The 14,810-nt window shown below is 43.2% G+C and overlaps 1 protein-coding gene across 2 annotated transcripts in view; it reads left to right on the top strand.

Annotated features, from left to right (window-relative positions):
- The window catches only part of TCP11 (t-complex 11), a 29,379-nt gene extending 20,642 nt beyond the window's left edge, over positions 1-8,737 (top strand). For both annotated transcript variants that reach the window (XM_004267695.3, XM_049693750.1), the window contains 6 exons: positions 4,816-5,036; positions 5,773-5,909; positions 6,171-6,388; positions 6,480-6,661; positions 7,412-7,578; positions 8,312-8,737. In XM_004267695.3, coding sequence (XP_004267743.1) covers positions 4,816-5,036; positions 5,773-5,909; positions 6,171-6,388; positions 6,480-6,661; positions 7,412-7,578; positions 8,312-8,544 — 1,158 coding nt within the window. In that variant the 3' untranslated portion in view covers positions 8,545-8,737. The remainder of the gene's footprint in view (positions 1-4,815; positions 5,037-5,772; positions 5,910-6,170; positions 6,389-6,479; positions 6,662-7,411; positions 7,579-8,311) is intronic.
- The last annotated feature ends 6,073 nt before the right edge of the window (positions 8,738-14,810 follow it).

Genomic DNA, 14,810 nt, shown 5'->3' with positions numbered 1-14,810 from the left:
CTGTTTGCTAGTATTTTGTTGAGGATTTTTGCATCTATATTCATCAGTGATATTGATCTGTAATTTTCTTTTTTTGTAGTATATTTGTCTGGTTTTGGTATCTGGGTGATGGTGGCCTCATAGAATGAGTTTGGGAGTGTTCCTTCCTCTGCAATTTTTTGGAAGAGTTTGAGAAGGATAGGTGTTAGCTCTTCTCTAAATGTTTGATAGAATTCACCTGTGAAGCCATCTGGTCCTGGACTTTTGTTTGTTGGAAGATTTTTAATCAGTGTTTCAATTTCAGTGCTTGTGATTGGTCTGTTCGTATTTTCTATTTCTTCCTGGTTCAGTCTTGGAAGGTTATATCTTTCTAAGAATTTGTCCATTTCTTCCAGGTTGTCCATTTTATTGGCATAGAGTTGCTTTTAGTAGTCTCTTAGGATGCTTTGTATTTCTGCAGTGTCTGTTGTAACTTCTCCCTTTTCATTTCTAATTTTATTTGAGTCCTCTACCTCTTTTTCTTGATGAGTCTGGCTAATGGTTTATCAATTTTGTTTATCTTCTCAAAGAACCAGCTTTTAGTTTTATTGATCTTTGCTATTGTTTTCTTTGTTTCTATTTCATTTATTTCTGCTCTGATCTTTATGATTTCTTTCCTTCTGCTAACTTTGGGTTTTGTTTGTTCTTCTTTCTCTAGTTCCTTTAGGTGTAAAGTTAGATTGTTTGAGATTTTTCTTGTTTCTTGAGGTAGGCTTATATTGCTATAAACTTCCCTCTTAGAACTGCTTTTGCTGCATCCCATAGGTTTTGGATCATTGTGTTTTCATTGTAATTTGTCTCTAGGTATTTTTTGATTTCTTCAGTGATCTCATGGTTATTTAGTAACGTACTGTTTGTGTTTTTTACGTTTTTTTCTCTGTAATTGGTTTCTAATCTCATAGTGTTGTGGTCAGAAAAGATGCTTGATATGATTTCAATTTTCTTAAATCTACTGAGGCTTGATGTGACCCAAGATGTGATCTATCCTAGTGAATGTTCTGTACGCACTTGAGAAGAAAGTGTAATGTGCTGTTTTTGGATGGAATGTCCTATAAATATCAATTAAATCAATCTGGTCTATTGTGTCATTTAAAGCTGTGTTTCCTTATTAATTGTCTGTTTGGATGATCTGTCCATTGGTATAAGTGAGGTGTTAGAAGTCCCCCACTATTACTGTGTTACTGTCGATTTCCTCTTTTATAGCTGTTAGCAGTTGCCTTATGTATTGAGGTGCTCCTATGTTGGGTGCATATATATTTATATATCCTCTTGGATTGATGCCTTGATCATTATGTAGTGTCCTTCCTTGTCTCTTGTAACATTCTTTATTTTAAAGTCTATTTTATCTGCTATGAGTATTGCTACTCCAGCTTTCTTTTGATTTCCATTTGCATGGAATATCTTTTTCCATCCCCTCACTTTCAGTCTGTATGTGTCCCTAGGTCTGAAGTGGGTCTCTTGTAGATGGCATATATATGGGTCTTGTTTTTGTATCCATTCAGCCAGCCTGTGTCTTTTGGTTGGAGCATTTAATCCATTCATGTTTAAGGTAATTATCGATATGTATGTTCCTATTACCATTTCCTTAATTGTTTTGGGTTTGTTTTTGTAGGTCCTTTTCTTCTCTTGTGTTTCCCACTTAGAGAAGTTCCTTTAGCATTTGTTGTAGAGCTGCTTTGGTGGTGCTGAATTCTCTGAGCTTTTGCTTGTCTGTAAAGCTTTTGATTTCTCCGTCAAATCTGAGTGAGATCCTTGCTGGGAAGGGTAATCTTGGTTATAGGTTCTTCCCTTTCATCACTTTAAATATGTCATGCCACTCCCTTCTGGCTTGTAGAGTTTCTGCTGAGAAATCAGCTGTTAACCTTATGGGAGTTCCCTTATATGTTATTTGCTGTTTTTCCCTTGCTGCTTTCAATAATTTTTCTTTGTCTTTAATTTTTGCCAATTTGATTACTATGTGTCTCGGCGTGTTTCTCCTTGGATTTATCCTGAATGGGACTCTCTGTGCTTCCTGGACTTGGGTGGCTATTTCCTTTCCCATGTTAGGGAAGGTTTTGACTATAATCTCTTCAAATATTTTCTCGGGTCCTTTCTCTCTCTCTCTTCTCCTTCTGGGACCCCTATAATGTGAATGTTGTTGCATTTAATGTTGTCCCAGGGGTTTCTTAGGCTGTCTTCATTTCTTTTCATTCTTTTTTCTTTGTTCTGTTCTGCAGCAGTGAATTCCACCATTCTGTCTTCCAGATCACTTATCCATTCTTCTGCCTCAGTTATTCTGCTATCGATTCCTTCAGGTGTATTTTTCATTTCAGTTGTTGTATTGTTCATCTCTGTTTGTTTGTTCTTTAATTATTCTAGGTCTTTGCTAAACATTTCTTGCATCTTCTCGATCTTTGTCTCCATTCTTTTTCGGAGGTCCTAGATCATCTTCACTATCATTATTCTGAATTCTTTTTCTGGAAGGTTGCCTATCTCTACTTCATTTAGTTGTTTTCCTGGGGTTTTATCTTGTCCCTTCATCCGGTACATAGCCCTCTTCCTTTTCATCTTGTCTATCTTTCTGTGAATGTGGTTTTTGTTCCACGGGCTGCAGGATTGTAGTTCTTCTTGCTTCTGCTGTCTGCCCTCTGGTGGATGAGGCTATCTAAGAGGCTTGTGCAAGTTTCCCGATGGGAGGGACTGGTGGTGGGTAGAGCTGGATATTGCTCTGGTGGTCAGACCTCAGTAAACTTTAATCTGCTTGCCTGCTGATGGGTGGGGCTGGGTTCCCTCCCTGTTGGTTGTTTGGCCTGAGGCGACCCAACACAGTAGCCTACCCGGGCTCTTTGGTGGGGCTAATGGCAGACTCTGGGAGGGTTCATGCCAAGGAGTACTTCCCAGAGCTTCTGCTGCCAGTGTACTTGTCCTCACGGTGAGACACAGCCACCCCCCGCCTCTGCAGGAGAACCTCCAACACTAGCAGGTAGGTCTGGTTCAGTCTCCTATGGGGTCACTGCTCCTTCCCCTGGGTCCCGATGCACACACTACTTGGTGTGTGCGCTCCAAGAGTGGAGTCTCTGTTTCCCCCAGTCCTGTCGAAGTCCTGCAGTCAAATCCCGCTAGCCTTCAAAGTCTGATTCTCTAGGAATTCCTCCTCCTGTTGCCGGACCCCCAGGTTGGGAAGCCTCACGTGGGGCTCAGAACCTTCACTCCAGTGGGTGGGCTTTTGTGGTATAAGTGTTCTCCAGTTTGTGAATCACCCACCCAGCAGTTATGGGATTTGATTTTATTGTGATTGCGCCCCTCCTACCGTCTCACTGTGGCTTCTCCTTTGTCTTTGGATGTGGGGTATCTTTTTTGGTGAGTTCCAGTGTCTTCTTGTCAATAATAGTTCAGCAGTTAGTTGTGATTCCAGTGCTTTCGCAAGAGGGAGTCAGAGCACGTCCTTCTACTCCGCCATCTTGAACCAGTCTCTCAAGGGACTTTTAACAGTTCCTTTGCCTATTTCATTCTTGCCCTTTGAAGTAAAATAATCTAAAAAATGCTTCCTTTGGTAAATTAAGAGTGCCTCACCACTGTGTGATGGTGTGTATTTTATATTTGTTGTACCTTGCATTTCTTTTTACCATACCCCTTGACTCTATTCATCTCTTTATCTCAATCTGCATAGAAAATGATATACTGTTGCTATCAGTGATCCCCTAAACCCTCGAACTGTCATTGGCCCCTAAACAAAGATAAATAATATCCTCTAGGAAATTTAGGGACCTAACTTTTTTTTTGTTTAATTTTTATTGGAGTATAGTTGATTTACAATATTGTGTTAGTTTCCGCTGTACAGCAAAGTGAATCAGTTATACATATAAATATATCCACTCTTTTTTAGATTATTTTCCCATATAGGTCATTACAGAGTATTGAGAAGAGTTCCCTGTGCTATACAGTGGGTCCTTGTTAGCTATCTATTTTATATATACTATTGTGTATATGTCAATCCCCATCTCCCAATTTATCACCCTGCACCACCGCTGCTTTCCTCCTGGTAACCGTAAGTTTGTTTTCTACAGCTGTGACTCTATTTCTGTTTTGTAAATAGGTTCATTTGTACCATTTTTTTAGATTCCACATATAAGCGGTATCATATGATGTTTGTTTTTCTCTGTCTGACTTCACTCAGTATGACACTCTCTAGGTCCATCAGTGCAAATGATATTATTTCGTTCTTTTTTTTTTTTTTTTGCGGTACGCGGGCCTCTCACTGCTGTGGCCTCTCCCGCTGCAGAGCAACAGGCTCCAGACGCGCAGGCTCAGCGGCCATGGCTCATGGGCCCAGCCTCTCCACGGCATGTGGGATCTTCCCAGACTGGGGCACGAACCCATGTCCCCTGCATCGGCAGGCAGACTCCCAACCACTGCGCCACCAGGGAAGCCCCTATTTCATTCTTTTTTTATGGCTGAGTAAAATATTCTGCTGTATATATATATATATGACATCTTCTTTATCCATTCCTCTGTCAATAGACATTTAGGTTTATTCCATGTCCTGGCTAGTGTAAATAGTGCTGCAGTTGAACATTGGGGTGCATATATCATTTTGAATTATGGTTTTCTCTGGATATACGTCCAGGAGTGGGATTGCTGGATCATATGGTAGCTCTATTTTTAGTTTTTAAAGGAACCTCCATACTATTTTCCATAACTCCTTGATCCTTAAAAGACATAGGCTGGGGTGTCTTTGGCTAAAGGGATTGTCCATTAGAGAAAGTTTGGGGCTCTGAACAGAAAGCAACTTCTCCTTTGACTTTCTTTCCTGGGCAGATCTTGCTGTCACTGCTATTACCACGCCAGAACCGCCTAAGAAGTGAGATTGAAGAAGGCCTGGACATGAACCTCCTTAAGCAGGAAGCAGAACACGGAGCCCTGAATGTCCCTCGTCTCTCTAAGTACATTCTCAACATGATGACTCTGCTGTGTGCGCCAATTCGAGATGAAGCAGTGCAGAAACTAGAGAACATCACAGACCCTGTTCGGTTACTGAGGTGTGAAACTTGACCAGTTTCTTGAAACCTGCCTCAGCCCCTGGGCCGGGCACAGCTGGGCCGGACACTGGGTCACAGCCTCTGTCTTGGCTGGCTCTTCCCTACTGAAGACCTGACTAACTCCTCTTTTCTCTGGTCTATTAGCTTTTCTTTTCCAAAGATGGCCTTAGATTGATTGGCCCCCTATACACCATCCTACGATAAATCATTGGAGTATGTAATCCTTCCTTCTAAGGAATTCAAACATCCCTATCCCAGGTTTTCTTATTGCATTTCACACAATATGAGGGATAGGGATGGGAGGTTACCCCTTTTTCAGAGCTATAGAAACCATGACCCAGAAAGTTAAAAAAAAAAGTGAATTGTCCAAAAATAGCATCAGAAATAGCATCAGCTAAAATCCCACTTCCCAGAGAGGTTCGTTGGCACGGTGGTGTGTGTCCTTCCACTGACTACTCTTTTTTTAGGAGACATAGAATGACTGTTATGGAAAGGTCTGAAGGCTTTAGCATCCAGAGACTTATCTGTTCCTAGCTCTGCCACTCACTCACTTACTCACTCTGGGCCTTGGGTCCTAGGCCTCAGTGCCATCTTTTGTAAATTTAGGAGGCAGGACTAAGTTAGTTTTAAAGCCCCTCCTACCTCTAGAATATGGTGATTTAATGATATCTTGTGTAGGTTCCCCCTCACTGGATTTCCTTTCATAGTATAAATATTCTATTTCCTCCTGTGTCAGAGGAATCTTCCAGGTTCTGGGCCTGATGAAAATGGACATGGTGAACTACACTATCCAGAGCCTTCAGCCCCAACTGCAGGAACATTCCATCCAGTGTGAACGAGCTAAATTTCAGGAACTCCTCAACAAGCAGCCTAGTATGTATATAACTTGAGGGCAGGAGCAGGGAATATGACTTTGGGTCTGACTTTAATGATGTGAGAGAGTACTCTGCCTCTTTTTAGGAGCAGAAAGTTTCTTCCTCAGATGGGGGTGGCAGAAGGAATAGTTAATCTAAGCCAGAAAGACTTCCCCCCACCAAAGCATTTACTTATTGAGGAGGAGGAGATCTTGAATCTTCGTCCCAAGGCCTCCGGGATGTAGGAGCTGAAGATAATTACGCACTCTTCCTGTCACAGGCCTCCTCGATCACACTACCAAGTGGCTGACCCGAGCGGCGGCAGACCTCTCCACGCCGCCGCCTAGCTGCCCTGACTCTCCCGACTCCTCCAGTGTGGTCTGCCCCTCTCCAAGTGAGGCAGCCAACAGCCTGGAGCCCCTCAACCCCAAAATAGTGCTGTCCCAGGGCTTCCTGAACCTCCTCCTCTGGGACCCCAAAGATGAAGAGTTCCCTGAGGTAGGACTGTGGGGGGCCTTGCCTTGTTGTCTGGGACTGAGGACTTGCATGGGGACCCTCCTCTCCTGACCCACTCTGCCTGCTTCCCCAGACCCTGCTGATGGACAGAGCCCAGCTGCAGGAGCTGGAGGCCCAGCTGCGCCAGTTAACCATCCTGGCCTCGGTCTTGCTAGTGGCCAGCAGCTTCTCTGGCAGTGTTCTGTTTGGCTCGCCTCAGTTTGTGGATAAGCTGAAACGCATAACCAAAGCCCTGATGGAGGAGTTGAAGTCCAGGTGAGTTGCATAGGTCTTTTTTAGAGTAACGACAGGTGATATGAAGGCACAGGCAGGTAATGAAGGATGCCTTACGTTCCACAACAAACCACAGAAAGGCCCTTTGGAATCATTCACAAAGATTGTTGGTATCTTTCCATAAGTGGCCTTGGGGCTTGTAACAAAGAAAAATAAAACTTCCTTCCAGAAGTGTAGCATGGAGGACAGTTTCCTATAAAATGATTCACTAGCTTGCTCGCTACAGAAGAGTCTTTATCTAGTTGAGTGGGCTGGTCGTACGTATCTCCAGGAGTCGACCAGTCAGCAATGTTGATTGAATATCACTGAGTGCAGGGTGTCACACCAAAGGAAAAAGCGGAATCGGAAGGCCAGGTTTGTCATTGTAATTGGTGAGAGTATGACAGATGACCATGGAAAATGTCCAAGAAAGTGTTAAAAGTGTGCATACATGAATAAATCCCATGGGGCTGAAGAATGCTGAGTGGATACGAAATCCTTGTCCAGAGTTGATTTTATAGTTTATCTTGTTTTCTAAGAAGAAGAACATGGTATCATACAGAGAAAGAAGTCAGTATCTGGAGGATAACAGTGAAGACACTGACCCTGCCCACTGGGCTCTGTGCTTCCAGGGCCTGGGGTGAGGGCAGAAGGGTGGCTGGGCATCTCCCTCACATGGGCCCAACTTCTGGTGTGGAGCTTTGGGGCTCAGGGCCACCCCTGGGTACCAGCTTACTCTCCTTCATGGTCTAGGCCTGAGGAGGAGGCTATGCTGACTGTGAGTGAACAGGTGTCTCAGGAAATCCATCAGAGCCTCCAGAACATGGGCCTTGCTGCTCTGAGCAGCGACAACACAGCATCGCTGATAGGAGAGCTCCAGAACATCACCAAGAAGGAGAACTGTGTCCACAGTGTCATTGGTGAGCGTGCCTGTGGGGTGGTGGGAATGCTGAGGCGAGAGCCAGTCCCCTCCCTGGAAGGTGCTTACTGAACCATTTAACCATAAAGGGCATGATGATTGGGCAAGTCACTGTGCAGGCTTTAGTTGTTGTATAATGCTGGGTTGAAAATATATCCCTTTTAGTTTAAAGACTGACTCTATGGTTGAAGGAAGATTTGTACCGGGAATTCATGGCTTCTAGGTGTGGCATACTGTCCAGCCAATGTGGTTAAGTCATCCCTGGCCTTCTGGGTCATTTTTGGCTGCAGTCTAAGACATGTGACACCCACTCCCTGCCAACAAGAAGTTGATGCCGAATTAGGCTGGAGGACATGTTCCCAAACCAGGGGTTTCCCCTGTCCCATGTTGGAATGGTGGCCATGAACTTGACCTTGCTCTTAACCTCAGCCATCTGAAGGGTCAGTCAAAGATCCTCCTGTTATGTCAAATACCAGGATTTAACTGATGAATACTTAAGGAATCTTTTGAATAGAAATGTGCTAGCCCACTAGTTTTGGATCTTTGCTTTGTCCTTGGGAGTTAGGTAGCAGCCCCCTTCCCAAACAAAACAAATTTCCTTATGTCTAGGTGAGTGGGTAGGTCAGTGAATATCTCAGTTAACTTTGAACTTGGGTGAGTAGAGTGCAGGGGGCAGTGTTTCTCCCTGAAAGTTGTTTGCTCTTTCCCTTCGCACTGTCTATTCCTGCTCACAGGTCAGCGGATCCACTTGTTCCTCAAATGCTGTTTGGTTCTTGGTGTGCAGCGGTCTCTGCTAGACCTCCCTGGAGGCCTTACCCTCATTGAGGCAGAGCTGGCAGAACTGGGCCAAAAGTTCGTCAACTTAACGCACCACAATCAGCAGGTGTTTGGCCCCTTCTACATGGAGATCTTAAAAACCCTCATCCCCCCAGCCCAGGCACTGGAGACAGAAGTGGGTTCTCTCTGATGACACTGGCTCCAAGCCCTGGTACCTTGGACCCAGGAGAGAAGCCCATCATTCTCTTGGGGTGACATCACCAGTGACCAGCAGAGCAGCAAGCCCTCTCCTCGTCTGCAGCCAGTACACTACGCTGCAGTGACCAAGCATGTAAACACTGGCTGGCCCAAACTCATTCACTAATAAACTTCTGAACTGCAAGCAAACGCCATGCTTCCTGTGCGGCAGCTGTGGCCAGGCCCTGTGTCCTCTGCCCCCCACGAGTGAGCAGCCGGCAGGCCCTGGTTTTTCCTCCAGGTGCTGCCTTCAGCATGCAAAGCTGAGAAGCCAAGACACGCAGGTACTATAACATTATATAACATTTTCTCTGAGGGTAAAGCATTTCTCTGAGGGCTCTGAGAATTCTGTGGAATTATCCAAAATGTGAGTATATTTCTGGAAGTCAGAAATTGGTTTTGTCTAATTCAGTTCTCAGGATTGGGTGTGATTGAAAAAAGTTATTAGAAACCTCATTTCCAGGACCAAATTCCCCTGAAGGTTTCAAATGATGCCACAAGAGGTCAGGAAGAGTGAGAGCCTCAGCTTTCTCTTTTGTTGCAGGGGTTCTGAAGCAGGGCACTAGCTGGGGCCAGATGACAATGGATGTTGGCTCATAGCGGGCGTCCTGCTGAGGACAGGTCCGAGTTCCTGTGCTCTCTCTCTCTCAGGTGTCCAGAGTTCAGTCTTGGCCAGTTGGATCATTGACTGGTTTGGTCAAGTTTATCCTTAGTCCTGTTCTCTAGCTGAGTGGCTGAGTAAGTCTCCTGTTCCTTCCTCTCTAAGCTTAGAAGCCCCTGTTCTTCCCGACAGGCCATGTGGGCGTCCCAGTGTGGAACACCCTCCACCCTTCTTCCCACTTCCAGACTGGGACTGTCCCTGGCAGTTGTGGCTGTGAGCTCTGCTGTTGGCATCACAAATGAGAGCTGTTTTAGGAAGGACCTGGGCTTGTCTCCTGGGCTTGTTGAGATCCAGCCCCTCATTCTCGGGCAGACCGCAGCAGACCAGCCCTGACCTAGGACGGCTGAAATGAGGAAATGTTCCCTTCACATTTGGCCCTTTTTTGGTAATGGATAAGAGAGAAAATGGAAACTCACTTTCTGCTCTCAAGATAGGGCGAAGACAATCAATGTTCTCACCATTTCAGGAGATGGAGGGAGCTGAATATAGGAAGAACATCTAGGAAGTCTAGGAAGAACATCTGAAGGGGGATTTGAGTTCCATTAGCCCAGGATTTCTCCTGATTGACTTCCTTTTTTAGAGAGTAGAGCCTAGATGGGTGACAGAGCCAGGCCAACAGTGGACCTTTACTATGACCAGAAAAGCTGGAGGGCCTGGATCGTTCAGTTTCCAATCTTGTAGCTGGACATCCTCGAGATGGGGAAGCCCAGAAAAAGGATGTGTTTCATAGACAGTGAGGCTTGCCTAGATGGAGTCTCTGATTTGCAACTATTTGAATTTGTTAAAAATCCGTATTTTGGAAGCCTCCTTATCTTAGAGGCAGAAGTGCTCTGAAGGGGTTCCTGAGAAGAGGACTGCCTGGTTGGTGGGTGCAGATACTGGGCTGACAATAGAACTTTGCTTTGCACTTCATAATTAAAATCCACAACGATTGATTTCTTAGAAATTTTGAGTTGATTTTCTTGTGCTTCCATGTGGAGGAGACAGGGATCCTGACCTCAACAAAGAAAGATAGCTCCATTCAATCCTGCCCACAGTTTGAGGGATATATACTTTGATTTGCGGTAAAATACACATAATACAGAAATGTACCATTAGTGACATTTTGTACACTCACAATGTTGTGCAGCTATCACTAGTGTCTAGTTGCAGAAATCAAAAATCAGTTCGTTGGGCTGAAATCAGAGTGTTGGCAGGGCCATATTTCCTATGGAGGCTCTAGGGGAGAATCCGTTCCTTGCCTCTTTCAGCTTTTTTTTTTTTTTTTCTTTAATTGCTGGTATTTCATTACCTGTGGCTGCATTAGTCTAGTCTAGGCCTCCATGGTCACCTCAGGGTCCCATGGTCGTCATCTGTGTGTATCTAATCTCCCTCTGCCTCTCTCTTATAAGGATATTTCTGATTGGATTTAGGGCCCACTCACATAATCCAGGATAATCTCCCCATTTTAAGATCAACTTAATCACCTAGGTAATTGTTATGGGTTGTGTCTCCCCCACTCCCTGCCCCCAAATTCATATGTTGAAGTCCTAACCCTCAGTACCTCACAATGTGACCTCATTTGTAAATAGGGTCATTATAGATGTACTTAGTTAATGTGAGGTTATACTGGAATTGTGTGGGACCCTGATCCAATCTGACTGGTGTCCTTATGAAAAGACATGTGTCACATGAAGAGACAGACACATACAGAAGTACAGCAATGTGAAGAATCAGGGAGAATGCCGTCTACTTCAGGCTACCAGAAGCTAGAAAAGAGGAATGGGACAGATTCTCCCTCAGAGCCTTAGAAGAAACCAACTCTGCTGACTCCCTCATTTCACACTTGTACCTCAGATAAAACAAATGTATTTTCTGTTTAAGCCACCCAGTTTGTGGTGCTTTGTTACAGTAGCCCTAGGAAACGAAAACAGTAACATTTACAGGTTCTAGTAATTAGGACCTAATACCTTTGGGTGGCCATTATTCAGTCTTCTACAAAGAAAGAATCTGTTTCCTTGACTTTTCCAGCTTCTAGAGACTGTGCACATTCCTTGGCTGGTAGCCCCTTCCTCCAGCTTCTAAGACCGTCCCTAAACCATTGCTTTCATCATGTCTCCTCTCTTACTTTGACCCTTCTCCCTCCCTTTTTTTTTTTTTTAAGCATCTTTATTGGAGTATAATTGCTTTACAATGTTGTGTTAGTTTCTGCTGTATAACAAAGTGAATCAGCTATACATATACATATATCCCCACATCTCCTCCCTCTTGCATCTCCCTCCCACCCTCCCTATCCCACCCCTCTAGGTGGTCACAAGGCACTGAGCTGATCTCCCTGTACTATGCAGCTGCTTCCCACTAGCTATCTATTTTACATTTGGTAGTGTATATATGTCCATGCCACTCTCTCACTTCATCCCAGCTTACCCTTCCCCCTCTCCATGTCCTCAAGTCCATTCTCTACGTCCGTGTCTTTATTCCTGTCCTGCCCCTAGGTTCCTCAGAACCATTTTTTAAAATAGATTCCATATATGTGTGTTAGCATACCATATTTGTTTTTCTATTCTGACTTAATTCACTCTGTATGACAGACTCTAGGTCCATCCACCTCACTACAAATAACACAATTTCGTTTCGTTTTATGGCTGAGTAATATTCCATTATATACATGTGCCACATCTTTATCCATTCCTCTGTCGATGGACACTTAGGTTGCTTCCATGTCCTGGCTACTGTAAATAGTGCTGCAGTGAACATTGTGGTACATGACTCTTTCTGAATTATGGTTATCTCAGGGTATATGCTCAGTAGTGGGATTGCTGGGTCATATGGTAGTTCTATTTTTAGTTTTTTAAGGAACCTCCATACTGTTCTCTACAGTGGCTCTATGAATTTACATTCCCACCAACAGGGCAGGAGGGTTCCCTTTTCTCCACACTCTCTCCAGCATTTATTGTTTGTAGACTTTTTGATGATGGCCATTCTGACTGGTGTTAGGTGATACCTCATTGTGGTTTTGATTTGCATTTCTCTGATGATTAGTGATGTTGAGCATGTTTTCATGCATTTGTTGGCCATCTGTATGTCTTCTTTGGAGAAGTGTCTATTTAGGTCTTCTGCCCATTTTTGGATTGAGTTGTTTGTTATTGTGATATTGAGCTGCATGGGCTGCTTGTATATTTTGGAGATTAATCCTTTGTCAGTTTCTTCGTTTGCAAATATTTTCTCCCATTCTGAAGGATGTCTTTTCATCTTGTTTATGGTTTCCTTTGCTGTGCAAAAGCTTTTAAATTTCATTAGGTCCCATTTGTTTATTTTTGTTTTTATTTCCCTTATTCTAGGAGGTGGGTCAAAAAAGATCTTGCTGTGATTTATGTCATGGAGTGTTCTGCCTATGTTTTCCTCTAAGAGTTTTATAGTGTCTGGCCTTACATTTAGGTCTTTAATCCATTTTGAGTGTATTTTTGTGTATGGTATTAGGGAGTGTTCTAATTTCATTCTTTTACATGTAGCTGTCAAGTTTTCCCAGCACCATTTATTGAAGAGGCTACCTTTTCTCCACTGTATAGTCTTGCCTCCTTTATCAAAGATAATGACCATAGGAGCATGGGTTTATGTCTGGACCTTCTATCCTGTTCCACTGATCTATATTTCTGTTTTTGTGCCAGTACCATACTGTCTTTACTGTAGTTTTGTAGTATAGTCTGAAGTCAGGGAGTCTGATTCCTCCAGCTCTGTATTTCTTTCTTAAGATTGCTTTGACTGTTCGGGGTCTTTTGTGTTTCCATACAAATTGTGAAATTTTTTGTTCTACTTCTGTGAAAAATGCCATTGGGAGTTTGATAGAGATTGCATTGAATCTGTAGATTGCTTTGGGTAGTATAGTCATTTTCACAATTTTTTTTACATCTTTATTGGAGTATAATTGCTTTACAATGGTGTGTTAGTTTCTGCTTTATAACAAATTGAATCAGTTATACATATACATATGTTCCCCTATCTCTTCCCTCTTGTGTCTCCCTTCCTCCCACCCTCCCTATCCCACCCCTCCAGGCGGTCACAAAGCACCGAGCTGATCTCCCTGTGCTATGCGGCTGCTTCACACTAGCTATCTACTTTATGTTTGGTAGTGTATATATGTCCATGCCTCTCTCTCACTTTGTCACACCTTCCCCTTCCCCTTCCCCATATCCTCCAGTCCATTCTCTAGTAGGTCTGTGTCTTTATTCCTGTCTTACCCCTAGGTTCTTCATGACATTTTTTTTTCTTAAATTCCATATATATGTGTTAGCATATGGTATTTGTCTTTCTCCTTCTGACTAACTTCACTCCGTGTGACACACTCTAGGTCTATCCACCTCATTACAAATAGCTCAATTTCGTTTCTTTTTACGGCTGAGTAATATTCCATTATATACATGTGCCACATCTTCTTTATCCATTCATCCGATGATGGACACTTAGGTTGTTTCCATCTCCGGGCTATTGTAAATAGAGCTGCAATGAACATTTTGGTACATGACTCTTTTTGAATTATGGTTTTCTCAGGGTATATGCCCAGTAGTGGGATTGCTGGGTCATATGGTAGTTCTATTTTTAGTTTTTTAAGGAACCTCCATACTGTTCTCCATAGTGGCTGTACCAATTCACATTCCCACCAGCAGTGCAAGAGTGTTCCCTTTTCTCCACACCCTCTCCAGCATTTATTGTTTCTAGATTGTTTGATGATGGCCATTCTGACTGGTGTGAGATGATATCTCATTGTAGTTTTGATTTGCATTTCTCTAATGATTAATGATGTTGAGCATTCTTTCATGTGTTTGTTGGCAGTCTGTATATCTTCTTTGGAGAAATGTCTATTTAGGTCTTCTGCCCATTTTTGGATTGGGTTGTTTGTTTTTTTGTTATTGAGCTGCATGAGCTGCTTATAAATTTAGGAGATTAATCCTTTGTCAGTTGCTTCATTTGCAAATATTTTCTCCCATTCTGAGGGTTGTCTTTTGGTCTTGTTTATGGTTTCCTTTGCTGTGCAAAAGCTTTGAAGTTTCATTAGGTCCCATTTGTTTATTTTTGTTTTTATTTCCATTTCTCTAGGAGGTGAGTCAAAAAGGATCTTGCTGTGATTTATGTCATAGAGTGTTCTGCCTATGTTTTCCTCTAAGAGTTTGATAGTTTCTGGCCTTACATTTAGGTTTTTAATCCATTTTGAGCTTATTTTTGTGTATGGTGTTAGGGGGTGATCTAATCTCATACTTTTACATGTACCTGTCCAGTTTTCCCAGCACCACTTATTGAAGAGGCTGTCCTTTCTCCACTGTACATTCCTGCCTCCTTTATCAAAGATAAGGTGACCATATATGCATGGGTTTATCTCTGGGCTTTCTATCCTGTTCCATTGATCTATCTTTCTGTTTTTGTGTCAGTACCATACTTCCTTGATTACTGTAGCTTTGTAGTATAGTCTGAAGTCAGGGAGCCTGATTCCTCCAGCTCCGTTTTTCGTTCTCAAGATTGCTTTGGCTATTCGGGGTCTTTTGTGTTTCCATACAAATTGTGAATTTTTTTGTTCTAGTTCTGTG

Source organism: Orcinus orca, chromosome 10 (genome assembly GCF_937001465.1).
Source record: "Orcinus orca chromosome 10, mOrcOrc1.1, whole genome shotgun sequence".
Lineage (NCBI taxonomy): Eukaryota > Metazoa > Chordata > Mammalia > Artiodactyla > Delphinidae > Orcinus > Orcinus orca.
The sequence above is the reverse complement of the archived record's forward strand: the minus strand, read 5'-3'. Positions and strand labels throughout refer to the sequence as shown.